Raw genomic sequence first — 27,896 nt, forward strand, 5'->3', positions numbered from 1 at the left:
ATGGATCAACATGAAGATGAGCATCTATATACAAGATATGTTATCTGGCAGTCCTTAGAAATAATTCTGATGTACACATCTGTTCCTAAAGCAACTGTAAAACAAATGTAACACATTTTATCATGAACAATTTTGTTCATTGTTTTGCCCAAAAAGATCAAGTGAAAATAAGGACACAAGGCATTGAGTTAAACCTTTCCAGATCTTATTGACATGTACATTCCAAGCAATTGTACCTTACAAAAACAATGAATTTATAAAGTTCATAACTCGCTGTTTGATTCGATCACCCTTAAGTTTAATGGTGCACACTGTACATGGCCTCTGGCGCTAGCTAATTAATAACATGAAGATCAGTTACGTGTTGACAGCTCTGTGTGTTCTTATTCAACACAACTTAATTTAACAAAACATTTGATGGAACTAAAATGAAGAAAGATAATGGAATGTCAATTCATGCGACGACAGTTTTGATGATGAAGAAAAACACAAACCCATGCACACATCCTCACAAACCATTGCAAAAAAGTGGGAAAAGGAACAACAATCGGCCTTCCCCGTACACTTCATAGATAAAAGTCTATTCAAAAACACATAATATAAAGTCATTATTCTCATCATTCAGATTCCACACAGAAAGAGCCTCTTTTCTTAAATTGGTATGTACCAACATTCTTTTCATCAATTGATCTAAATGTAATTGATCCAAATGTCAAAAACCACCCCTACCCTACCCTACCCTACCCTACCCTACCCTACCCTACCCTACCCCCCACCCCCCCCCCCTCCCTGAGAAAATGTACTAAGTTCCCCCAAAGCATTTATCAAACAGAAACAAAACTAGATATTTCATTCAGTGCACATTTCACACTCCACACTCATTCAAGTCACGCCCATTACGCTCAGATCAATTCATGCATGCTTGCAACTTGACAGAAAAATCAAGACCGTAATATGTAGAACCTTTGTATGAGGAATCCAGAGATTAATCCCAGCAATGTGATCGTGGCCTTTATAGCTGTAGCGACATTGAAATTTGGACAATACGGGCATTGGTAGGAACCGCACACATAGCAGATGTTGAGCGTAAACAAGTTGTATGTGGTGTACATTGTTGTGTTGTGCATCCCTGAAACACAAATATGCAGAGTTCAGAAGCAAGCGTCAAAATAGAATGCACACAAATTACCAAAAATTTAAATGTTCAATTTAGTAGTGGAAAAGCATTCACACACAAACATGCACATATGCACCACATGCATGGAATGTAAACATGTGCTAGCATGCACACACATACAAACACGCTCGCAAACACATACAAACACGCATGCACACACGCACGCATGCACACGCGCACACATGCGCACGCACATTGCTGCACAGCAGAAGAATTTTGAAAACAAAATCACACTATTGACTTAAAGCTCATGCTTCCTTTTTCCTGATGACAGCTTTTGATTTTCCTATCTAACACTGGTATCATCCTTTCCATTTCATTTCTTAACAGGTAGATAGGTGCGTCTTTAAAATCAGGAGAGTTAGAGAGTTAAGCATACCTGGTTCATAGTAATCATAGACTCTCATTCGGTGCTGAATTGTGGCATTGGCAACAGGGTACCACCGCTCCGCTCTGAACATCACACAGGAGTAGCTCTGGTCCAACTGTTGGTGTGAACAAGATGTAATACTATAAGCATGCATGAGGCATCATGGTTGTAGATTAATCTACTGTGAAAAAACCCCACTGAAGGCCAACACAGAAATATGTGAAGAGGGGCAAAATCAGACACCTAAAATTGTACAAAACTGAAATGGAATGGAAAATTTTAATAGTAAATTTTCATTTGATTAATATATACTGTTCAAAAAAAGAAACGCATAGTTGCTACTTGCCAAATTTGTTTTATTTGTCAAAAAAATTAACAGAAAATCCAATATTTAGATTATTTGTTTGAAATTTGGTATGGACACAGTTGAATGCACACACAGTTCATTTGCATCTTCAAATCAATCAGTCAATCAATACGATTGGGTGCCGAGGCTGTCAAGTCAGTAGGGGGTGTGACTGCCTTGAGCAGCAACAACTGCCCGGCACCTTCTGGGCATGGACTGGATCAGATGCCGGATATCTTGCTGTGGGATGGTGTCCCACTCCTCCTGAAGTGCCTGCAATAGATCGCGGTGATTTGCCGGCGCTTCTTCTCGCCTGCGCACACGTCTGTCCAATTCATCCCAGAGGTGTTCTATCGGGTTCATGTCTGGCGACATGGATGGCCAGGGAAGCACCTGGACATGGTGGTCGGTGAGGAACTGGGTGGTGAGTCGTGCTGTGTGCGGGCGAGCGTTGTCCTGCTGGAATATGGCATCCTGGTCAGCCAGAAGAGGAAGGGCGTGTGGGCGCAGAATTTCCTCCACGTATCGCTGGGCAGTTATGCGCCCTTGGACGTGCACCAGGGTGCTCCTTCCAGCGGTATTGATCGCCCCCCACACCATGACGCCTCCACCACCATGAACGGGTGCCTCATCCACACAGTTGGGCGCGTAACGTTCGTTTACTCTCCGGTAGACCCTCCTCCGACCATCATGTCGCTGGAGCAGGAAGTAGGACTCGTCGCTGAACCACACGTGTCTCCAGTGATTCCGGACGGTCCAGCGAAGGTGCTGGTTGCCCCACTGCACTCGGTTCTGGCGATGGCGGCGGGTGAGGACAGCTCCTCTGTGAGGTCTGCGAGCTCTCAAACCAGCTTCATGCAGGCGGTTCCGCACGGTCTGGTCCGATAATCGGTGTGGCCCGGGGAGAGCCTGGACAGAAGATGAGGCCGACAGGAAACGATTCCGGAGGTGGCGGAGCCGTATGAAGCGGTCGTGAGCAGCAGTTGTCGCCCTTGGTCTTCCCGCTCGTGGCAAGTCAGCAACGGAGCCAGTGGCTTGAAACCTGACCCACAGTCTACTGATGGTGCTCTGGGACACGTGGAAGTGCCTGGCGATTGCACTTGGACTTTGGCCTGCTTGTAAACGACCCAATGCAATTTGGCGGTCTTCTCTGCTCAATCGGGCCATCTTTCGTCGCTGAATTGTCGTCCGATTTCTTTGTGGCGAACAATCCGCTTTTATGGGTTTTGGAAGACATGGTGAGAGCTCAATATTCCCCGAGTTTCACGAGATTACACTGAAGCATGACGAGTGGTCATGCCAAATGAGCAATTTTGACATTGTAGCCACTGATAACGCATGCGTCACGTGCAGAGCTCACTTGTGGCAATGGACGAAAGGTCGACGACCAGATAAACATTTTCTGCAGTTTGGTGGATATCCTTGTAGCCATATAACTAAATTAACCAAATATTACAAGCTATGCGTTTCTTTTTTTGAACAGTTTTTGGACTCATGTAAAGGAACAGAGGGAGGACTAAACGCCCCCCCCCCCTCCCCCCCCCTCCCCCCCCTGTGTTCAATAGGCCACCACTCATAGGACTGTCCTATGAAAGTAGCAACACCTCTTGTGAGCGTCAATTAAGAGAAGCCTCTTTCACCTATAGTGTAAAGAGATAAGAACATGAGCTTTTGGCTCTTAGTTCCAATTGACTGAGCGCAAGTAAAAAAGTCGAGAATGATTATTCCGGATGCCGGCGCTCACGTGGTGCGCGGTGGGTTATGGGTAACCAGGTGGGACAGGTCATAGCAACGGCTATGGCGTCTGTTTTTAGCTTGGTTACCACCCTTGCAAGGGCAGGTAATTTGAGTAGTTTTTCGACATCTAGCATGTGAGATTGAAGTCAATGCATTTATGAGAATTGGGGTAAGAATATGTAATTTAATAACAATTTAAAAAAAGGAAAAGACTGAACTGGAAATGGCTCTGACATCAAAATGACTGAATAAAAGTGTGGTAAACCAATACGCCAGAGAGTCTGACAAAAATTACGTTGAAAACAAAACATCATCTGACCTATGGTCTTCTTAGATCGTATAAAGGAAATTTTTGTTTTAAATTGTAGCAGAGGTAGCTGTTGCTTCCAAATTTTAAGAACTATACACTGATTTCAACCACATAAAAACACTTACGTAGCTGAAGTAGAAGACAACTTTACGCCCATAGAACTCGGCTCTCTTGAGGTTGGGCACCAGTCCCGATCGCACGTAGTCGCGCAGGGTGTCGTTCATCACCACATAGCCTGATGGGATATCAATCTCCATGACTGCCAAACCACTGGTCAAACTTCTCTCTGTGTATATCCATCTGAAAAACAATCCCCATGAAGTTAAATGACTGCCCCTGACTACACTTGAAGATATCTACGAAACAAGTGAAGTAAGCCCTCTAAACATATACAATGGTAAATGAGAGTTATGAGTTATCCTTATAGAATACAAATAATTCAGGGGGTCTTCAAAGAGACTTCAACTACACTGCAGTATTATTTTCTATTGTACAGTCAGCAAATACTAGTAACTGTTCAAAATGGCAGTACACTCCTTCTACACAGTTTGTAATCTGATAACTAACCTGGCACAAGGGTACATCTCCATGATTGAGAAGTTGCGGCCATGCCACTGGATTCTGTCAATCATCAGGTCGAAGAACTGGATTGGGTCTGAGTCTCGGTCATTCATGTCCTCTCGCTCTGTCTGCTTCAGCAGATGTGGGTACTCCACGTTCACTGTGGTTGTCAGCTGCAAAATAAATAAATAAATATATAAATACATAAAATAAATACACGTAAATAAATTCTTCGCAAAGAATGTTCACAAAAATATTTTTGATGTGTTTTATTTCTGATTGAATTTAAATATCAAACTTAATTTTCAATATTTTTGTGAACTTTGGTACTGATTGAATCTGATTTCTGAGTTCACAAAAAGAGAGACAGATCGAGACATGAGACAGAGAGTGAGCAAGAGAAATGTTACCTGCATGAGAGCACGTCCTGTTCCCTGGGCAAGGACTTTCACCATTCCCCACACAATTGGAATCTGAAACAATGCATACAAGAATCGCACTGTAAAAAACAAATCTATTACAAGATTATTCAAGAGTACATGCAGAAAATGAAAACCCTGCCTAAAAAAATACCATGACATGCCAATCAGTTTTCCCTTGATGTGGGCCTTTACTTCCTTGCTGCTCACTGTCTGTTGCAACTTTATCATAGTGTCTGAATTCTCACATCTGGCTCAATTCAGGAAAGCCTTAAACACAAAGGTTTACAAGAGCATGACAGAGAGACAAATTGAGCAGACCTCTCCACCCAAACATAAAATTACATAATTATGACGAGCTTACCTGAGTAAGTGAAGTCTAATTGTGGTTTTATCTCCCACAATTCCGAGAGGAATGGGTCACGTGAGATAGAACGCGGGAATACGTCACTGAACGAATGGTTTTCGTCCTGTGAAGACGTGTGGTGCACTGTCTCTCTTGCTTTGCTTTCATTTTTCTCTAACCTTTCTCTGTACAAGTTTTAGTTGTAGGTTAGTTGAAGTGTATTGACTATTTTGATTGTTTATCATTGTGTCAACTTGGAGTTTTCGGTGTTTGTTGAACAATTCCTGCAAAGCTGTAGTGACAAAGGGGATCATCACATCACTCAAGCCCATAACATTATTATAGAAAACAAGGGAAACAACTCCTGCAGAGCTATAGTGGCAAGGGGATCACCAAATTCAAGTCTGTAACATCATCATATAAATCAAGGGAAACAACTCCTGCAGAGCTGTATTGACAAGGTGGATCACCGCATCACTCACGCCTGCAATGCTATTACAGAAATCAAGGAAAACAACTCCTGCAGAGCTGTAGTGACAAGGGGGATCACTGCATGACTCTGCCACGGTACTCACAGAATCCTGGTACAGCTTGGTGTAGTCAGTCTTGGTCAGGTAGCGTTCCCGGAACCAGGTAGGGGTGGCAGTGGACTCCAGACGAACCATCAGGTCAAAGACATTCCGGTTTGGATCCACTTGGGTGAACTTGAATAACGCTTCCATTGCTACCAGTGTGTCCTGCGAGTCAAACAGTCATAGTTAATGATACATCTCTATCTGGCATTTAAGTGTAGTATTGTGCTGCTTCATAACCAGTCAAAACTCTGTTCAGATCAGTAATTGCACTAAACTTTTGGTAATTCAGTTTAATGTAAACTTAGCATTTAACACTATTTTTTAATGATCATTTTAAAATCTTCTCTGCCATGTTCATCCTATCGCCAGGACGGCAGAGTCTGTTCATTTGAAAAAACAGTTGAACTAAAACTGGATAACGCAGAAACAAGCAAATGAGAAGTATATTTCCTCTAAATTGCAAGTTTGGAAGAGGACAGAACGGAGATCACTGTCAAAGTTGGCCAATCTGCAATCATTTTCGTCTCGCGAACACTGATCTGAAATTTAGATCAGTGCTCGCGTAAAACATATTGGAGATAACTCTGTATTCTTATTTTGATAGATTCGCGTAGGACTGTAGCATCCGGTCAGAGAGATAACTGGCGATAGCCGTTGAGCGATGACTGATCAGAATGATGTCATTGCTGCTCCCTACATGTCACTCAAGGTATCAATTTGGTAATGGTGAAAGGTAGTTGACCTTCTGTTCACAGAACGGAGTGTAAACAACAGCTGCCAGGGATTAAAAAAAAAAAAGGTATATAAAAAAAAAATGCCAAAATTCTTCTTGGGACGGAAATCCGTCAGGGACAAAAGAAATCCCACCCCTGCTGGTACAAACCTGAGTGGAAGCAAAACCGCCGATGGTGTTTCGCATGGAGTTGAGCCATTCCATGAGCAAGTCGCGGTAAGTCTTTGGCTCGCCGTTGTTGATTTGAGCCAGTAAAGCGTAGGCTGTGGCCTGTGTAGCGTAGCCGTCATTCATTAATTCTTGCCGAGGATGCAGGAAACGCACGTTGTTGAGGATCTCTGATGGGTTTTCTGGAACTTTTCTGTCAGCAAAATAGAGTCCCTCGGCTGAAACGAGAAAAAAAGTGATAAGTAAAAGTATTGTTGTTAATCTATATCACACAAAAAAAGCATTAGAATATCCACATTCTTTATGTATTCGTGCACCGCCATACAAACACTGGAACAACTCTGGTTGCAACTACCGTTGAAATAGTTAACACAATCGCTGCTATGTTCAAAGCAGTACTAATACTACTTTCTCACTGAATACCTCACCACCCAATGAGCACCAAGCCATGAACATTTATCATCCATTTGTGACATAGATTAAAATTTATCATCCATTTGTGACATAGATTAAAATTTATCATCCATTTGTGACATAGATTAAAATTTATCATCCATCTTGAGACATAGATTAAGCGAACGAAAAGAAGAAGACATGGATTAACATTTATCATCCATTCTGAGACATCCCTTGCAATACTCACAATCATTGCGAACCCAACTCCAGAGGCGTTCAAAGGCCTTGCTGGATTTCTCCTGGGATAGTGAGAGGGCGTAGGTGGTGATGGCGAGATGGAACACTTCCTCTTTCGGGATGGCTGCCATCTGACTACCAAGGAAGTTGACAGCACTGGCTCGCGCAGTGTCCAAGCAACCTAGGGCTTCCTGGAAGAAAAAGAGGTAACGCAAGTTTTGAAATATGTTTTCCTGGCGCATTCTGACTTGCCAAAGGCCAACAAAAAGTTAATTAAGTAGCGGTCTAATAAAGAAAACGTTAGAAAAATAACAGTAAACGGATGTTACAGGCACTGGTTGTGACTAAAATAAATGTCAATTTTGGTTGTTTAAATTTCAGTCAAACTGATTTTTTGTTATGGATTTGAAAATTCGGTAAGCATTTCCTAACATGGAACATAAAAGAACATCTATGCATAATATGAACAGCACATAAGCTCGCATAAACGTGGACAAAATAGTAAAACACTGAGCTGAAATCACAGAAACATCGACAGGTAGGCACAAAGACAAACAGAGGTACACTTGCATGCACACATGCCCACAGATAGCAAAAAATACACACCCACAAACACACACACAAATTAAATCAAATTACCCCAGAGACATCCTTGGTCTCGTACAGAGCGATCAGAACGTAGGCAGTGAGTGGAATACGATCTGCATGCATCTGCTCCGACTTCATGGCTTCGTATGATGCCTGTAACAGAAACATACGTTTTTCACTCTTTCAACAAACGGACTCATCATATTAACTCTTTCCGCCCTGCGCCCGATAGTTTGTCGGGCGCTCCTTAGCAGCTTTCAACACTTGTGCCCGACAAACTGTCGGGCGGCGACACGCATCTTTTCTGTCGATGTTTCTGATCTAAAAATAAAAGACAGGTCACGAGCAAGGGAGGTAAATCTGTTCCCACTTCCTTCTTCTTTGTATGTCGCAATTTGGCGAACGAAAATCGTCCGATTGAGTGTTTTTTGAGCATTTTACCTGCGAAATATGAGCAACCAACGCCGCTACTCGTTGAGGCAGGTTCTTGACGAGATTTTCCTCAACGATGAGAGTGATTATGATCCCGAATGCGACGTTACTTCGTCTCAAACAAGTGAAACAAGTGGTGATTTGAGTGCACAAGACCTGTGCGCGGGCTTTGATGCAAATGTGAGACGGAAACATCCTGTGACTTGTTGGCACAACTGTGACAGAGTGGTGTGTTTACATACTTTTTGGTGTTGTGTTTGTGACTTGGAAGAAGGATTTCTTTGAACTTTACACACTTCAGAAGGTACTGACTGCTACTCAACAGGTAAGAACATGCACTTATCATACAACACACAAAATTTTATGTGTCTACAACTATTAGTTGCAGAGTTAGAAGCGCTTTAGTGAAGTACCCATCAGATTTGCACTACAGTGCCAAAACCCTCCAGGCTGGAGAGGCTGCTGAGCCTGCACTGCAGTCAGGGCTGATAGAGTTAAGACACACAAGTGTGCATGCACAGACTCGGAGTTGTGCAAATACACACGCATACACACACACGTGAAACACACACACGTGAACACAGTAACCAAAATTATCCTCCCTGATCTGTATTCCACATTTTTGACCAAACACTAACAAACTATCCTTCCATATAATTATGTTTTCATGTATACACACATTCACACAGACTACCAAAAACTTCTCTACCCCACATTTCTAGCTCAAGAATAAACTACTTAATCTCAGCTCTCACCTCCACAATTTTGTGAGACTCTAGCAATCTTCCATCCCCAGCCCTCCCACCCCTCCTTACCATCTTGCGGTCATAAGTGGGGCGGTTCAGATCTGGATCCCAGGCTCCGGTAGTCTTGTTCTGCTGGGAGCACAGGTAAATGACCATGCGATTGATAAGCTCAAGGGGGATAAACAGGTCACGCTCCCACTCGCCGAACCTGGCTTGGTGCATCGTCTTGGCCACAAAGGCTGTCAGCCTGTAAAACAAAGAGTAACATTAATAAAGGTTGCATAGACAGAAAGATGCAGCTACTGAGTGTGTAGACGCTTGAATACAGTGTAAAACTTGACAGTTTCTTCTAAGTGTGCTAAAACCAACGGTGCTACATTGTAATCACATGAAGATAAGATGCTCTTTATCTATCTTTTTTCACTGTAACATAGCTGGTGTGGTTTGTCAGTAACATTTACCATGCCTTGTGATGCAAAGAGAAGGGCAAAACTCCCTCAGAAGCGAAAGTTTCATGGTAATCAACACTCCAAAGGTTCAAACGAAGAGTCCAAGAAAGCAAAAGCCACAGTCATGTTCACTGAGAGAGGGTGGGACTGAGCCTGAGCCTGTACCCTGTAGTAGTAAAACGTGTGACCAAAGTGCCACGCCCACACGTAGTGAACAGAAACTTAGCAACAGCTTCACAGAATTCAAAGAAACAAACACTGACAAAAGTCATATTGAAGATGTTACTGCAGACAATGTTCCACTTAGAAACAGAATCATTGATATAGAGCTTCTAAATTTAAACATCTCAGAAAACTTGGTGTGTCGTTTTTGCAAAGAAAGTGTAAAACTGATTGAAACAAAGCGAGTAGGACTCGCATCAGTTTTTGCATTTCACTGTTCCAACATAAACTGCAGTGCTCAAAGAGATTTTCCATCATGCAATTCAACACTGCTCTCTCACTGGCTGTGGGAGTCTTCAATGATGGTGCAGCCAATTATGCATCAGTTTTGAGGCAGCTAGCGCTGGAAGTGGGTGGGTTCACTATGTCCTGGTGCCAATTGAAAGATGCGAAAAGAATTTAAAAAAATGCCCAAAGACAGTCCCAACAAGCAACACATGAAGCCAGAAGCACCAAGAGACAGCAGAGATTGCAGGCAGATGAACAGGGGGCAGAGAGGGAGGGATTACCCTACATGGCTGGGGGTCACTGAGCATGGAGTGGAAGGTATGGCCTCTTTGTCTATTTTGACGGTTGAAAAGTTAACGCAAAAACGCATGTTTTTAACGGTTTTGACCAGATATTTTAAAAACTATCAAAGATATTTTCTTCAAATTTAGGGCACAGTTTTAGAACACTAGTGGCTGGCTTTTGTTCCTCAGGCATAACTAAAACTCTTCACATAATGAAAATATGATATGTTTAATTATAAATTTTAATAATAAATTTTAATTTGATTATATACTTACCCAACTCACATAAATGCAATTTACTTCAGTCTAGTGCTAGGACGCTGAATCGTCACCTTGGTAACAAGGGGAGGTAACCCTAAAAAAAGAGCGACCTTGACCCTTTAATATAACGAAGTCTCGCGTGACTTCCTGACCTTGCCGCCATCTTTGAATCATACTCATACGATCGAAAGCGAACAGAAAAACCCCTCTTTTTTTTAGGAAACCACAAAACCCTCAAAAGCGGGGCAGGTGGGAGGGTATTCACTATGTGAGTTGGGTAAGTATATAATCAAATTAAAATTTATTATTAAAATTTATAATTAAATTACATTCTTATCCCAACTCACATAAATGCAGATTGCTAATAAAGGTGGTGGGATGCTCAATCTATAAGCTAGGCAAAAAAATATACCCAGCTGCAACCATTGCTTGAAGCGCGTTAGAACCGTAACGCCGCGCGCTGCAAAAGCCACGCAGGTAAAGGATGATAGAGAGCTCCTACGATATCCAGTAGAAGAAGTCAAGGACCTCGGGATATCCTACTAATTTGAACACCAACGTAGATAAGAACCTGTCTACCCTTGTGATCAAAAACGATAAGAGTAGTTTTGCTTATGAACCTTTAAACCTCCTGTAAAGGACAGGAAGGAGCATAATGAGATAACTGATCAGATTCATAACAATGGATCGCCTATGGCAAGAATCTTAGAAAGAGGAAAACTATAAAAACCATCAGAGATGGTTGTCCTAGTTGTTGATGCCTGACAAAAAGTCTGGACAGAAACAGAGTGAGGTAGAGAGCCTCTATTGAAACCTACATAACACTGTAAGCCAAAGAGTGTGTGAATCTCGCTACCTCTGCGCGCTGCAGCTAGGAGAAAAGGAAGAACGTTTCACGTAATGTTTATGAAGGCTAGCAGAATGCAGCGGTTCAAAACCTGTGGAGCATTAAAACTCCGAAACCAAAAGACCCAGACTTGTCTTGAAGTGGTCTTTTGTATTGAACCCTATCCAGTATATGGTCTCTCTGAGAAAAGAGACCTGTCATCTTATAATGCGAGCTAAACAAGTCACACTGACAAGATTAGGGAGAAGCATAGCCTAATTCACGTAAGGCACAGAAATAGGCCCATGTTCTAACAAACCGTCTGGACAGAGCTCAAAAGAGAATAGTCCAAGATACAAAATACACTCCCCCCCCCCCCTTTTCCTTCACCTTACTGCCTTATCTCAAAAGGCTAACAAGTGAGGAGGAAGGACCCGTTTGCGGGAGTGTGACAGAATGCCACTGATCCTTTCAAATAAAAGGATGAAGCTCTGATAGGAAAACAAGCCCAGAGAAGACAACCATTGTCCTCGATGGCTAAGGGAGTGGTGTCAGAGAGAGCAAAGTACCCATCTCTCTACCCCGTGGCTTGAAATAAAGAGGGCGAACTTCTGTTAACCGGAAAAGAATGCCTCGCGGGAACAAAGCGCCACTGAGTTCGAGTGTGAGAAAACAGCAGTACAATAGCTGAAGCCATAAGGCCACAGCTTGAAAGTTAGAAAGAATGCCTGAAAGGCCCATATTCAAAAACGGTCACCCGTCCCGGTAGCAACCGAGACCGATGACGCTTAACCTCGGTGGTCAGAACGAGACCGAATTGCGGCCTTTGCTGAAAAACGAAAAAGACTAAGCCGAGGCTACAAAGATGAGGGTAAATTTTCCCTATTGCAAAAACAGGAGTGAAACGTAAGGAGTATTGAAAACCTGATTGCATGCTAGTACTATGATAGCCCAGCCCGCAATTGGGAAAAGCACGCGAGGGTATCAGTAACCCGATACGCTCTTAGACTAAGCTCCCATCCCGAGAGAGGGTGCGTGAGCGTCTTCAAATTTCAGTTTCCCGATGACCGTAACATCAGAGGCATTACATGAAGTCAGTTCAAAAAACCTTTGAGAAAATAATCTCAAAGTAAGAGAACCGGCCTAGGGATAGAATACGGCTTCCGTATAAAACCAAGGTTTCCTTAACTGGAAAATCAAGTACTAGAAACCTAAAGTTGGGAAAAATCGCTGAGGGGAAGGTAAGCTGTACCCTCCCTCTGCCCTTTGAGCGAAATTGGCTCAGCCTAAATTGACGCTTAGAAAGCGTGCAGAAAGACCTGAGAAAGTACCCAAAGCTGAATCCCTGAAATGAAAAACCAAGATTCAACTTTCGGATAAACAGAGGGGAAGGCGCGGTAAAACCGGGCGCCTGTATGCCATACTGTGACACGTGTGACGTCACTTCGACGGCCTAGCCGAGAAGGCTAAAGAATCTAACAGGGCGAACAAATGCGTACCATTCTGCGATGTAGGAGAAAACTCCTAGCACATTGCAAATTTAAGAAAAATCCAGGGGCCGTCGCAGTGAAGGCTACAACGAGAGTGTAGCCTGTTAACTCGCGGGAGAAAGCCCTGCAAGGCGTAATGCCAAAGTAGAACACTGACCTCAAGGAATGTGATTCTATTCATTGCTGGCAAAACAAAAACAACAACTCACCGTCTTTTGCGTGTGGGAGAAAAACCACCCCAATGCTCAAGACTTCTGTGCCAAACCTAAGTTTAGCCACATGATGATGATTAAGTTCTTTCCGTAACCTCTCAGAAAGAAAAGCTGAAACTAAGGAATTTCTGCGAGTCCTTTGTGCTGCGCAGCGAAAGTCGCCTCAAGAGGTAGGCTTAGCCGGAAAAGACCCGACTGAGAGGCTACGAACAGTAGCTCAGCGAGCCTAATAGAGATTTTGAGTCAGAATGTGAGCCAAAAATTTGGACATGTTCTGGCGATTTGTCGGAACCCAAAGCTTATGACTCTAAAGAGAAAGCGCGATTCCGTAAACCGTAAAAGCCGAGATTGTTTTAACAGCTTGCCTTGTTTTTCCGCCACTGAGGCGAAAAATTAGCGGCCTTAGCAGCTTCACCCGAGAAGGTGAAAAATAAGAGATATGCCGCACCATAGATGGGCGTACCTACCACAAAGCTGCCTAAGGCAGAGGGTCTAACCCTAAGTGTGTTTGCTTAGCTTTGTTACCTTGCCTAAATGAGGCAAAAGTGGCAAGCTGAAGCAGTTCACGGCTCCTCCCAGAAGATGGGGAGGAAAGCACCGTAGCATAAACGTGCGAACACTCCCCTGATGAGCCACAAAAACAAAGAGCGGAGTAGATCCGCCTCTTACTTGTAACCTGAGCCAAGCGATGGCTGACCAGACAAGCAAACCTCTGAAAAGGAAAAGATTAAAGTGACTCAAAAGTGACTCTAAATCTTAAATCCTAGAGGGAAAGGAGAACCTGCCGCGTGCACGGAATGTGCAAATAAAAGCGCTGGGAGGCTCCGCTGCTCAGTAGACTTTAGTCAAAGCGGCTAGAAGCGTCATAACTTCCATCTCCCGTGCGTCACGACAAAACTCGAAGTTGACAAGCGCAGAGAAGATAAACACGAGAAAAAAACTTTGCAAAGTTTTCGAACTCGAAAAGATCAGGTGCTTATTCCCTCAGAGCAAGAGAGAGGACTCAGTATAACGTACTGTTCTACTGTAGCCGTCTTCTCTAACAGACAAGCGACGTCTTTCTCTACCACATCGCCATCAAACTTGAATGAGCCCAATGACAACGCGATAGATCTCGACAGAGATCTCTGCAAGGACTCAGAGAGAGACAATAACTCAAGCAAGCGTAAGCCAGTCTCCTCCAAAGACAAAAGAGAATTCTCCGTAAACGGGAATACTCTGTCTCTGCTGTATCCATCTTGCCGACTGCAAGCTCCGGTGTGACCGGAACGAGGCAAGGCAAACAAGTCAATCAACCTGACTGAGATATGCGGCAGTCAGTGTAAACTTCTTAGCCAAACCAGCAGGCAAAGCTGAGGCTAAACACGAAGAAGCAAGGTAAGGCTGCGCTGAAACAGGAGCCAGACCAAGAGCTGTTAACAGCAGTACAGCGTGAAACGCACGGCCATGCTGAACAGTAGCTAGTAGCTTAGAAAGCTCAAACACTACCAACGGGGATTCCCGAAAACGGAACTGCTGCTTCTCAGAACAGAAACGGAAATCCCCGAAAGCGGAAGGAGGTTGTGCAAACAAACCAACAGATGTTGCAACACCCTCCTCGAAATACCGCGAAGCCACCTCCGCTGCCAAAGCCATTGCTTGCGGAAGTTTAACCGGCATCCGGAAGTCAGAATCTTCATCTTCCTGAACGGAAGCACCGAAATCCAACTCAAAGTCCCGCACATCCGTGCAACCAGGCAACACACTTCCGCCCTGACTATAGACAGGCGAAGCGTTGCCCGGAAGAGACGACACGCGAGGGATGCGATACCCACGCAGTGTGTCCCTAGGGACTGCTTCCGCCCTGGCGGACGGAAGCGGGGAATGCTGCTACGCCGCACCTACCGAACGCAATGCGGTGGTGACAACGAACGCAGTGTGTCCCTAGGGACTGCTTCCGCCCTGACGGACGGAAGCGGGGAATGCTGCGACGCCGCACCTACCGATCGCCATGCGGTGGTGACAACGAACGCAAGTCCCCTGTTCGGTGAGACCGAACACGTATCTGGGCTCACCCCCTGTGCTATCCGCTCGAGCTTACGGAGCGGCATCACACTGGGATGGCTTTCACTCACGGCGCGGCGTACCGGCGTGGCTACTTGCTCCAGTATACGATCTTCGCTTTGGCCGGAGAACCCGGCTACTAACGAAGAATAAATACCTTGATCGTTAACAGGCCGACCACCAGAAGAGGCCTGAGAACGCAGAAGAGAAAAACCGTCGCTGCCATCAAAAGACGCATGCACGTCAGCGGACGTGACTGTGGCCAAAGGAGGAACACGCACCCTGCCCAGGGAACGGGAATCCCCGACACCAGGAGGAAAAGACAGCAGTACTGCCTTGGTCGACGAAAATACTGCTGAAAGTGCTGAAATCTGGGAGCTCAGAGAGCGCAAAAAGGCACAAACACCTAGCTAAATCACCAACAGAGCTAGAACCTGAAGCAACTGTAATTGATTCTAAGACAATTTTGGCATGGGTAAAAAACAGGCATGTCAACAGTAGCTCATTGAGCGCAAAAACACAGAAACATCTTGCTTATCACTAACAGAGCTAGAACCTGAAGCGACTGTAATTGATTCCGAAGGCAATTTGGCATGGAAAATTCAGGCATGTCAATAATAAAATCGAAAGAAGATTTGACAAGAGATCTGCAGGGCCGGACTAGGCGAAGAGGAGGGGGGGGGTTGCCAGTGGTGGCCCAGGGGGATGTCCCCCTGGCGGCAGGGGCGGATCAGCTCATTTTATGACTGTTTTTTTTTCAAAAGTATATTGTGAAGATATGTGTGTGAAGGCGCGAAGCGCTGAGCCGACGGCGCGAAGCGCCTAGCTTGCTAGGGGGGTCCGGGGGCATGCCCCCCCGGAAAATTTTGAAAAAAAGGATGCAAAATGGTGCAATCTGGTGCATTCTGAGGATGATCATTACCAGTTTCAGGCAGCAGATTTTGTCACTGATTAATACCCCAAAAATTGAAACTCAATGTAAAATAAAGAAATGCATACCTCATTCAATATTTTTATTTTTTGGCTGGGGTTGGGGGGGGGGTCCGGAAACCCTAGAACCCACCCACCCCCCCCCTCGTTGTGGGGGTCAGGGGGCGAAGCCCCCTGAAGCTGACGGGTAGGTCATATTCTGAGATAGGAAAATGGTCGCTCCTTGCATGAAACGGCATAAAATAAGCAATAATAAAAAAAAATTAAATAAGTAAGGTACATGTTTAGGCTAGGGGGGGGGGTTGCGCAACCCCCATAACCCCCCCGGTAGTCCGGCCCTGATCTGAGACGATAATCACAGCGAAACTCGCACAGGCTTTCGATTTACGGGGAGGCTTATTTGACAGGAGAAGGCTCCGCCACTGGCTTAGAGTTTCCTTTTACCACTAACCGACATGGTGGGTGAAAAGTGTAAACAACAGCTAAGCGCTGGCAAAACCTAAGTCAAACTATCAATGAAAATATCAAAATAGCTCACCCCAAACACACGTAGAGAGCAGAGGAACGTGCACGAGTACCAAGGTGTGGGTCTGACACAAGCAGCATCAGACAAAAACGGCTGAAAAGCCGGAGCGAAAACGAACACGTCCGTGTCCACTGAGCGCTGAAGAGAGTATGAGTATGATTCAAAGATGGCGGCAAGGTCAGGAAGTCACGCGAGACTTCGTTATATTAAAGGGTCAAGGTCGCTCTTTTTTTAGGGTTACCTCCCCTTGTTACCAAGGTGACGATTCAGCGTCCTAGCACTAGACTGAAGTAAATTGCATTTATGTGAGTTGGGATAAGAATGTAATTTAATGTTGAATTTTAACGTCAAAATAAGTACATTTTCTAAAAAATCAAAACAAACAAAATAATCATTATGCAAGGTAGCCAGAGGAACAAAAGCCAGTCCCTGAGGCATATTTTAATGTCCCCAAAGATCTAAGCCCTACTCCCTTTAGTGTTAATGCAATCATGTATAAAAGAATACAATATTTCATTATTTCGTAATTACAAGTGAGGAAGAAAATTTCATTTTTAGCACATAAATATTGGAGTTACACCCAAATTGAGAACTCTAGGTGAAAGACCATACAATTTTGAACATGTAGACCAAATTTCATGCAGAAAGAACAAAAACAAAAATTTTTATGATTTTTTGCAATTTTTCGCGAGTCTTCAGCTAATAATGCCACCTTAATCAGTCTTAACTGGTTTTAATTCTACTGATTTTTTATTCTCTTTTCACATGTGACGTTCAGCTGCAACAGTACTAAATACTGACAACAAACACCAACAGAAAAACTACAGCTAACTTACCAGACACTGGGAGTCGGGTCGTCTCGGAACATGTGGAAACTGCCCTCAGACCCGTTCATGTAGCTCAACACTCGCTGCATGGCTAAAAAGGATTATCAAAAAAAAAAGGTATCTTTTTACTTTTTGTACATTCTGTATTGTAACAATGACTGATATTGCATTACTCATTTTCTGTACACTCTCACATTTTTCGAAAGCTGTCCAATGTCCAATGAGTCAAAGGGGCATAGTGGTTAGAAAACTTGCCTCTCACGCCTGAAATTGGGTTTGACCCCACACTCGGGGCGAATGCTACTACAGGAGTACCTGCAATGAAAGGACACCCTTGGGACCAGCCAAAAGTGTCCCTACATTGCAGGTGGCCTGTCATGACAGGTATATTTTGGTAGAGATAATAGACAAAGGGCCTCCAGAAAGTGTCCTTGCATGGGAGTTGTCCACTCATCAGAGGGGCCTCACATCGCAGGTACCACTGTACCCAATTTTTCCAAGTGCTTTTCAGTTCACCCAGCTGGAAAGGACGGGGATGTAGCTCAGTCGGTAGCGCGCTGGATTTGTATCCAGTTGGCCGCTGTCAGCGTGAGTTCCTCCCCACGTTCGGCGAGAGATTTATTTCTCAGAGTCAACTTTGTGTGCGGACTCTCCTCGGTGTCCGAACACCCCCGTGTGTACACGCAAGCACAAGACCAAGTGCGCACGAAAAAGATTCTGTAATCCATGTCAGAGTTCGGTGGGTTATAGAAACACGAAAATACCCAGCATGCTTCCTCCGAAAACGGCGTATGGCTGCCTAAATGGCAGGGTAAAAAACGGTCATACACGTAAAATTCCACTCATGCAAAAAAAACACCACGAGTGTACATGGGAGTTTCAGCCCACGAACGCAGAAGAAGAAGACCCAGCTGGAAATGGGTACCTGACCCTATTGAGGGCCGGGGAAGGGGAAGGCAGCAAGGGAGAAGAGATGGGCACCGCCCTCATAAAGCTGGAGAAGTTGACATCTCGAACATTTGGCTCCCCTATGACAAAGCATGGTTATGGGACTTCCTCTACCTTTTGTTTTACCAATGTTCTTCCCATTCTTAATCTGTACCATCTTCGCTCCCCTATGACAAAGCATGGTTATGGGACTTCCTCTACCTTTTGTTTTACCAACATCTCGCTTCCCTATGACAAAGCATGGTTATGGGACTACCTCTACCTTTTATTTTACCAATGTTTTTCCCATTCTTAATCTGTACCATCTTCTGTCCATTCTTGCTCTGTCTTTAGTCATTACATACATGTCTGTCTCCTTTATCTTCTTTCATATTTCCCTTTCTTGCTTTGATATGTTCACTGTTTTACTCCACCATTATACTTGCACTATTGAGTCATTCTGTAGGTATAGAGACTGTGCAATACCTGTTTATGTCTGTGCCATTAATCTGTTGAATAGTATTGATGTTACAGGGTGACGCAGTAGTCCCCCCTGTCACAGGCAGCGGCTCTGCATTGACGGAGTTGTCTCCCTGCCAAAGTGTTAGCTATTTATACTAGTAGCTTGACCATTTTGGTACGTCGGTAGACAACACACCCGTGAGATGCGGAGTAGCTGTTTGTGATGGAGTCTGGCTGCTGTTGTCACCTGTAATGCTCATGCGAACCTCTGCGTTCCCATAGCATTTTTCATAGGGCTATTAATATAGCTCTGAAATCTCAATCCTGTTGCGACTGGCTTTGCCTCCAAAGGTGATTCTTGTGCTTCAGGCACTCAGTTACATTAATAAGAAATTCATTTTAAATAACACATGACAAAAAATTTGACTCGACTGACCAATATTGCATTTCCTCAGAGTGTTCAACAGCTGCTCATCAGACAACTGCTGGGATGCCTTCATGAACTTGAGGGTTATCAGGTTGTAGGCAAAGTTGAACGTGATCTGTTCTCCTCCTCCATACGGCCGGTGCATCACGTTCTCTGCGTTCAGGTATTCCTCAAAGAATCCAGGTGTGACCACATCCCCTGTGGAATGATTTAAAAATGATAGTTAAGATGAAGAAATGTGCACAGCTAAAAGAGGATAAAGCAAGTTTAAAACTTAATCTGGCTCTTAGCTGTAAATGCAACTGACCAAAGCTGCTCGTTAGGACATTAAACTTTGCAAAGCTGCATCAACTCTTTTCAGGAGTTTTCTCTAAAGGAACAAGTACTTCTTTGACACCTTAGCTGATATGTGCATTCAAACACAGAAACCACAGACGCTGTCACACATGCACCAACACACACAGACGGGCTGTACGCACACATGCACACACCTGTACATGACAACAGGTATGCTCACAGATTTATCTGCATGAACATAAGCAAACACATATGGAGGTGCAACTTCTTTTCCGCTTTCTACCGCTTCTCTCTCTCTCTCTCTACAAAAGCTAAGAGCAGTTTTGAACTTGACACTTCCTCATAAAAAGAAACAGAATCAGGGCTCCCTACAAAAGCTTGACCTACTTTGGAGCGCTCATGTAATGCTGATTATTGGAAGTTCTCTGAGCCCTTCACAAAAACCTTAGGGTCATATTGGTTACGTTGACTCCATACATTTGCATTGGTACTTCTTGTTCTTCTGTCTTCCCAGTGGTACAGATCTAGCAGAACATTTTATGAAAAGTACCCACGAGATGCATGACAACAAATATGTATTGCATCCTGGGTCCCGCCCTTTTCAGGTTTAGTGCATCGCGGGACCACCTCCATGAATTTCTTATACAGCTGAACATCCCTTTTAAGACACCCCCCCCCCCCCAATTTAAGACCAAAATGTTTCAGATTTTTTTAGGTCTTAAAAGGGGGTTCTACTGTACGTTACTTTGGATTCTAGTGCGTATTGAACGCAGGGACACACCGTTTGGAGATGAATACATATATTTCAGCTTTGATCACACACCACACTCAGACACTATTAGTGTTCCCACTCACCGAAGAGACTGGGCTCAGACTTGGCAGAGCCAGGAACATACAGATGTTCTCTGACCTCTGGCACTACAAACTGTTCTGGCACTGGCACGTCAAAGTCAGGAACTTGAATGGAGGCGAATCGAATCAAATCGATCAGATAGGGAGTGTGGTAGTAGTTAATCACACCATCCGGCTGCAAAAACAAATAACATAAAAAGTCTTGTGGGTAACAAGGACATTTATGGGAAATCAGAATTCCTCCGCTGTAACCTCATGAATATTAATGAGTAGCACATGGACCAATCGCTGGGCAATGCCAGAGATTGTTCCAGCCAGCTTAGCGTGGATGCTTTCCCCTTGACCGCGTTCGGCCACTTTCTTCTTTGTCTACCTACAGACAACACCATTTTTGCTCTGTCTCTAATTTTGACTTATTCTTCGTCACACATTATTGGTAATTTCATTATTCTTCTTCGTTTTTTCTAACATTACAAATAAAGAGTTTAAAAAAAAACTCATTTCAAAGTGATGACGTTAGTGCTTTGTAGTCAAAGATGACCATCATTTAAACCATCTAATAACACACACACTTAAAACATAACTTTTAAGAAAATCATAGCAATTGAAGAACAGTATAAAGCTGTTTCTGGAGTATGTTAACTAAAATAAACCAGCAACTTACAATGACAGTCATATTGCCAGTGTATTCGTCTCGTTCCATGAAACATGTGGCACTGACATGGAACGTCAGCATGCCTTGAATCAGATCCTGTGAAGGCACTATGGGCATGTAGATGTCCTTGGACTCGCCTGGCTCCAACTGAAGGATAAAAAAAAATTATTCAGGGTGTGTGCCTGTGGCAGACCTGTTTACCCTTACATTGACCCATGAGGAAGATTTGAAGGAAAATGAGGAAGATTTTCCACTTCATGAGGAAGATTTTTTTTAAAGCCACAAACTCGCTCTAAAGCAATAAAACACACTCTTTTTTTCATAATTTGCTGTGTGCAAAGAAATGATAAACTTAATTCTACATTACATGATAGCGTCATTGTTGTACGTGCCGTTCACAATCATTCTTCCCACCATGAGTGATCGAGAAATGACTGTCACACAGTGAGCAGTAAGAATGGCTTGGTCCAAATTTCCTGGAAACCGTCAAGTCCGGATACTTCTTTGAGTAATCTTCTTTCCACTTCTGATAATAGATTCTCTTCTTCTTTGCCCCACACGCACTATCGCGCTCTTCATCGTCAGTTTCGCGTCGGTGTCGGTGTTGTTCCTTTCTTTTTGGAGGCATTTTGCAAAAGGACACCAACAGGCAACACGTGTAACCTAAGTCCTGGAAGAAGACACCGTTCTAACCGGAAATGGACGAAAGACGTCTTAATACTGAGAAAACTATCGTGACTTTTTACCGAAAACATCACAAATATGTTTTCTCGAAATCACGCCAAATTGCGGAAGACTTCAAGCAGTGCGCGGACAAGCGGAAAAACGATCTTAAATCCATAAAACTTCCACCCATTCCGTAAGAGTAAACAGGTCTGCTGTGGAGTAAGGATGGTTGGGTTGGTGGGAAGAGTGAGAATGTGAGTGTTTAAGTGTGCATGTTTTTGTATATATGTGTGTCTGTATTTGTTATCAATCGAAAGAATGTATAAGTGAGCAAGCAAGAGAGAGAGAGAGAGAGAGAGAGAGAGAGTGAGTGTGTGTGTATGTGTGTGTGTCTGTGTGTGTGTGTGCCTCTGTGTGTGTGTGTGTGTGTGTGTGTGTGCGTGCATGTGTGTGTGCGTGCATGTGTGTGTGTGTGTGTGTGTGTGTGTGTGTGTGTGCGTGTGTGTGCGTGCATGGTGTGCGTGCATGCATGCGTGTGTGTACATGCGTGGGTACGTGCAAGTGTGTGTGTGCGTGCATGTCTGTCTGTGTAATAGGTCTAACCTGTTCACACAAACCCACAGCATACTCCTAAGGTCAACTGTGTCTGAATAAACTCACAAAGACAATGGTCTGATGGTCTCCCTTGTGTGTGTTGGGTCTGTAGGAATACACCCATCCCAGCTCCTCCACTGTCACAAACTCGTAGTTGTCGCTGCCGTGCATGGTGATCAGCACCTTTAGAAGACACAGAAATATCAAAACTGCAAACTTGAACACTCACAGATACCTTCATTTACAAGCATGCTTCTTCTAAACCAAGGAGGATATCGGATATATGTTGGAGGGCTCAAGTGATGGAACACTCACTCACATTAGACACAGTAAAAGTAGCTGAGTTTACAACGATAGCCAAGTACTGCTGTGTGTGCATTTCTCAGACAAAGGACAGCACTGCAGTGCGTCTGTGGCCATTTTCACTGACCCCACATACAAAATGAGCTAAGGATTGGATCTTCAGCAGAAGCACCAATTCTATGCATGAAAACAGGCTCACTAACACAGTGTCACCTCCACTGTTAATTTCATAGAGAAGCACACACAGACGCACAAAGACAGACAGACACATCTACATCTATGAACCTGCATGTACACACAAATACACTGGTAAGCAAGGTAAATACTCACACACACAAACACACACACACACCCTAGCTAAGCATGCACACACACACACACACACACCCTAGCTAAGCACACACACACACACACACACACACCCTAGCTAAGCATGCACACACACACACACACACACACACACACACACACGCTATCTCAGCAAGCACACACACACACACACACCCTAGCTAAGCACACACACACACACACACACCCTAGCTAAGCACACACACACACACACACACACACCCTATCTCAGCATGCACACACACACACACACACCCTAGCTAAGCACACACACACACACACACACACCCTAGCTAAGCACACACACACACACACACACACACCCTATCTCAGCATGCACACACACACACACCCTATCTCAGCATGCACACACACACACCCTAGCTAAGCACACACACACACACACCCTAGCTAAGCACACACACACACACACACACACACACACCCTATCTCAGCATGCACACACACACACACACCCTAGCTAAGCACACACACACACACACACCCTAGCTAAGCACACACACACACACACACCCTATCTCAGCATGCACACACACACACCCTAGCTAAGCACACACACACACACACACCCTATCTCAGCATGCACACACACACACACACACACACCCTAGCTAAGCACACACACACACACACACACCTTAGCTAAGCACACACACACACACACCCTATCTCAGCATGCACACACACACACACACCCTAGCTAAGCACACACAAACACACACACACACCCTAGCTAAGCATGCACACACACACCCTATCTCTCCATGTAATGTAAAACTCTCTCTCTCTCTCTCTCTCTCTTTCCAGTAGCTAGCTCAGATAATATCTCACCTCCAAATAATCGTCGTCATACCAGTAGTTGAAGACCGTCACTCTCACCCCCACCTGCTCTCCACGCACAATGATCTCTGGATGTTCCACTTGGATGTACATGTATCGGGCAGCATCGTACTGCAAAACACGCATGTTTAGAGTGAACAGAGAACTGCATTTAGCACAAATAAGCCTGCTTGCCTGCCAATCCACTTAATCATCCACAAGAGATACAAACATTTCACTAGTGATGGACTTTGGGATGTGAAAACTCAAATTTCTCTGAGAACTGCGTTTAACACAAATAAGCCTGTCTGCCAATGCACTTATTCATCCACAAGAGATACAAACATTTCACTAGTGACAGACTTTGGGATGTGAAAACTCAAATTTCTCTGAGAACTGCGTTTAACACAAATAAGCCTGCCTGCCTGCCAATGCATTTATTCATCCACAAGAGATACTACTAACATTTACTAGTGAAAGACTTTGGGATGTGAAAACTCAAATTTCTCTAAGAACGTAATATTTCGAGTTGATATATGGAGCAAGACGGTAAAATAGAGTGAACAGAGCACTGCATTTGACACAAATAAGCCTGCCTGCCAATGCACTTATTCATCCACAAGAGATACTAACATTTCACTAGTGAAAGACTTTGGGATGTGAAAACTCAAATTTCTCTGAGAACATATTACGTCACATGATATATGGAGCAAAACGGTAACACCCAGGTGACAAAAATATCTGTCTGCTGTTCTGCTCTTCAACCTTTTGGTTCTTTTTTCCCCCATGAGCAGTTAACAAAAGATCAGGTCCACAAGAAAAATAGAGCCAATCACAGGTGTTCTTCCTTTTTCTTTTTCAATTTTGTTTCTTTTCTTCTTTTCTGTTCTTTTCCTTATATATCATCCATTGACAAAAACCACTTACTCTGATAGGTCGCGTCATGATACCCAAACCAAGGTCACGGCTGATGGACAAACCATTGATGACCCAAGACAAGGGGTACTTGGGTACGTTCACTCGGAAATCAACCCGTCCATCAGGCCTGCACAAAACAGACAGATGTGAATTTCTGAAATCATACTCAATTTTGATGCCTATTATTTTCGACATCCAGATGGCAGGAAACTCTGTGTGCATGCATGAGCAAAACAATGAGTAACGGCCTTCGCACACGCCTGCATGAGTATGTGTATGTAAATGAGGAGAGTGCATTCACACATGTGTGCATGACATGTGCATGTGCACTGAAGGGTTTGTTTGCAAATCAGATGTTTTGTGCTGTATCCTCTCAAGCTGGCAATCAACATTCCGTGTTTACCAAAGTGGTTTTGTGTTTGACAATAGGAGTGCATTCAAAGGTGCTCTTTGTGTAAATCAGATGATTTGTGTTGTACCCTTTTAGTTTGGGAATCAACATTCTGTCTTGCCTCTCTTTGCTATTCAATCAATCAATCAATCAATATGAGGCTTATATCGCGCGTATTCCGTGGGTACAGTTCTAAGCGCAGGGATTTATTATTTTTTTATTTATATTTTTATTTTATGCAATTTATATCGCGCACATATTCAAGGCGCAGGGATTTATTTATGCCGTGTGAGATGGAATTTTTTTACACAATACATCACGCATTCACATCGGCCAGCAGATCGCAGCCATTTCGGCGCATATCCTACTTTTCACGGCCTATTATTCCAAGTCACACGGGTATTTTGGTGAACATTTTTATCTATGCCTATACAATTTTGCCAGGAAAGACCCTTTTGTCAATCGTGGGATCTTTAACGTGCACACCCCAATGTAGTGTACACGAAGGGACCTCGGTTTTTCCGTCTCATCCGAAAGACTAGCACTTGAACCCACCACCTAGGTTAGGAAAGGGGGGAGAAAATCGCTAACGCCCTGACCCAGGGTCGAACTTGCAACCTCTCGCTTCTGAGCGCAAGTGCGTTTCCACTCGGCCACCCAGCCCACATATAAGCTATTGAACATAATAGTGTACAGATTCAGAACTTTGACCAAAAAATGCTATCCCTCCCCTGCACACCAATAAAGCAAGAACAAAACACCAACACTTCCTTTGAAAATGATAAAGAACAACAGACTGCACAAGCTTACTTCACAAAAATCTCCTGCCACGCCCAGGAACTGTTGTCATAGAAACGCATGACACGACTAACGCGGTCCATGGCACTTGCGTGTTTCAGCCCCGTCTCCTCTACTCCACCTGAAGAGTGAAAAAAAGAGCAGTACGATGTCATAATAAATATTCTCATTACAGGCAATGGTATTCAGCAACACAGAGAAAATGAGCCTACTTTTTAAGCTGACGGGCATCATTTGTGTAATAATCAATGACATAATTTTGAAGACTTTCTCTCACCACAAGTCTTCAGTTTCAGGGGTCATCATTTGTGCATGCAGAAGAAAGGGAAGAGAGAAATCTAAAATCCTGCCTTAGTTTTGTAAATTCTAAGTATAATTCCACTACTCCAAGCAAACACCAAATTTAATAGCACTTCTAACACAAAGAACCAGTTTACAGAATACAGAATCATTTCTCGCCCATTGTACCAGAAACTTGGCGTAGTGAAAACAAAACAAAAAACTTACTCATTCACACAGAAACACAGTTAAATAAAGAGACAGATGGAATACATGAAAATAGTTTAGTCAATGGCTTAATGGTAGGGTGTATTTCTTTAACGAGTCTTCTTGGGGCCCGGTAGCTCAGTTGGTAGAGCACTGGACTTGTGATCCGAGGGTCACAGGTTCGAATCCGGGCCAGGACTGACACAGGTCAACTTTACGTGCAGACTCTGAGACGGTATCCATGTTCCACCCCGTGTCACCACTGTTGCACGCAAAAGACCTCGGTCATTCTGCCACAAATGCAGGTGGCTGATTACACTTAGACACGCACACACCTGGGAAACGCGACTCTGTTGCTGCTAGCTTTCCACTGGGAGGAAGCAACCCAAATTTCCCAGCGATGGGAATGAAAATGAAAATGCAAATGAAAATGAAAAAAAAGACTTGCATCCATATTCATCCCCTCCATCTGTGCAGGCGTCAAATTTGCCGTTGCAGCGCTGTTCCTTGGTGTAACACTGGCCCTCGCCCGTTAAGCAAGGGTACTGGTCCAGCCTTGGGTCACACAGCTCGGCATCTGATTGGACCAGATGAGATTTGATTTAAATTTGTTTATATATTTTAAATTAATTTGCTCCAACAGAGCATAGCTCTATGTTACCATAATATCCTTGGGATAAATGTAGTAAATATTTAAACAGCTACTCTGATCAACACAGACACAGAATAGATCTTTGCAAACGATGTTCAAATCAATCAATTACAATTTTGATTACAATATTAAGACATGTTTTGTTATTTTTATAATGAAAGCAAGCTCCATTTTTTTAAATGTTAAGAATTTCTCTCCAGGCACCACAGTTATCATTGGGCCATCAACATCACTCTTTGTCAAGAAAGTCAACTTACTGCGAACTCTTGTCAACTCTGCATCAGTCAAAATCAAGAGACCAGCACTCTGCAACATAAAAATAGAATTCATTTTAGGAGCTTCACACAGAAAAGCAAGTTCTATATTCGCTGCACTAATCTGCATCTGTGTTACAAAATACAGACTATAACATCTTATGGGCATAAAATGCTCTGTAACTAACTTTCCTTTCAAATATCCAACCTCAGCGGTTACCATTGTTTAAACTATACATACTCGAGCGACTGTTAAAACACTTCTGTCAAAACCTGTACATGTTAGAACTTTTGTGTAAACACACACAGAGCAGCAAGTCTTAAATAGCATGAGTTACCATCGCAAAAGAGTCTACTACTGATAAGGAACTTTGTGGAAAAAAACTTCTATCAGAGCAAGACACTGACAACAGATCAAAGAACAACTCACACTGAAGCTTGTGTTGGCATCCACGCCGTAGTCTGACCCATGGAAGAACTTGTACTCGTAGTCTGTGTCACTGATTCTCCAAAGATGACGGAAGGTGCCGTTTGCTGGCTCGTCGTAAGTTGCGAGTTCATCAATCAGCTGAAATCAAATGATGACA

General features: G+C 43.7%; 1 protein-coding gene across 2 annotated transcripts in view; it reads right to left on the reverse strand.

The window, feature by feature from the left end:
• Positions 1-787: 787 nt before the first annotated feature.
• The window catches only part of LOC138965731 (CD109 antigen-like), a 47,310-nt gene continuing 20,201 nt past the window's right edge, over positions 788-27,896 (reverse strand). For both annotated transcript variants that reach the window (XM_070337897.1, XM_070337898.1), the window contains exons 17-37: positions 27,740-27,877; positions 27,313-27,361; positions 26,852-26,980; positions 25,930-26,038; positions 24,738-24,855; positions 23,823-23,942; positions 22,386-22,502; positions 21,069-21,206; positions 20,408-20,579; positions 19,265-19,453; positions 17,449-17,530; positions 9,211-9,388; positions 8,015-8,116; positions 7,386-7,566; positions 6,725-6,960; positions 5,842-6,003; positions 4,912-4,974; positions 4,508-4,674; positions 4,066-4,240; positions 1,557-1,662; positions 788-1,129 (exon numbers count right to left, since the gene is read on the reverse strand). In XM_070337897.1, the coding sequence (XP_070193998.1) occupies positions 942-1,129; positions 1,557-1,662; positions 4,066-4,240; positions 4,508-4,674; positions 4,912-4,974; positions 5,842-6,003; positions 6,725-6,960; positions 7,386-7,566; positions 8,015-8,116; positions 9,211-9,388; positions 17,449-17,530; positions 19,265-19,453; positions 20,408-20,579; positions 21,069-21,206; positions 22,386-22,502; positions 23,823-23,942; positions 24,738-24,855; positions 25,930-26,038; positions 26,852-26,980; positions 27,313-27,361; positions 27,740-27,877 (2,919 nt within the window). In that variant the 3' untranslated portion in view covers positions 788-941. The remainder of the gene's footprint in view (positions 1,130-1,556; positions 1,663-4,065; positions 4,241-4,507; positions 4,675-4,911; positions 4,975-5,841; positions 6,004-6,724; positions 6,961-7,385; positions 7,567-8,014; positions 8,117-9,210; positions 9,389-17,448; positions 17,531-19,264; positions 19,454-20,407; positions 20,580-21,068; positions 21,207-22,385; positions 22,503-23,822; positions 23,943-24,737; positions 24,856-25,929; positions 26,039-26,851; positions 26,981-27,312; positions 27,362-27,739; positions 27,878-27,896) is intronic.

Source organism: Littorina saxatilis, linkage group LG1 (assembly GCF_037325665.1).
Source record: "Littorina saxatilis isolate snail1 linkage group LG1, US_GU_Lsax_2.0, whole genome shotgun sequence".
NCBI lineage: Eukaryota > Metazoa > Mollusca > Gastropoda > Littorinimorpha > Littorinidae > Littorina > Littorina saxatilis.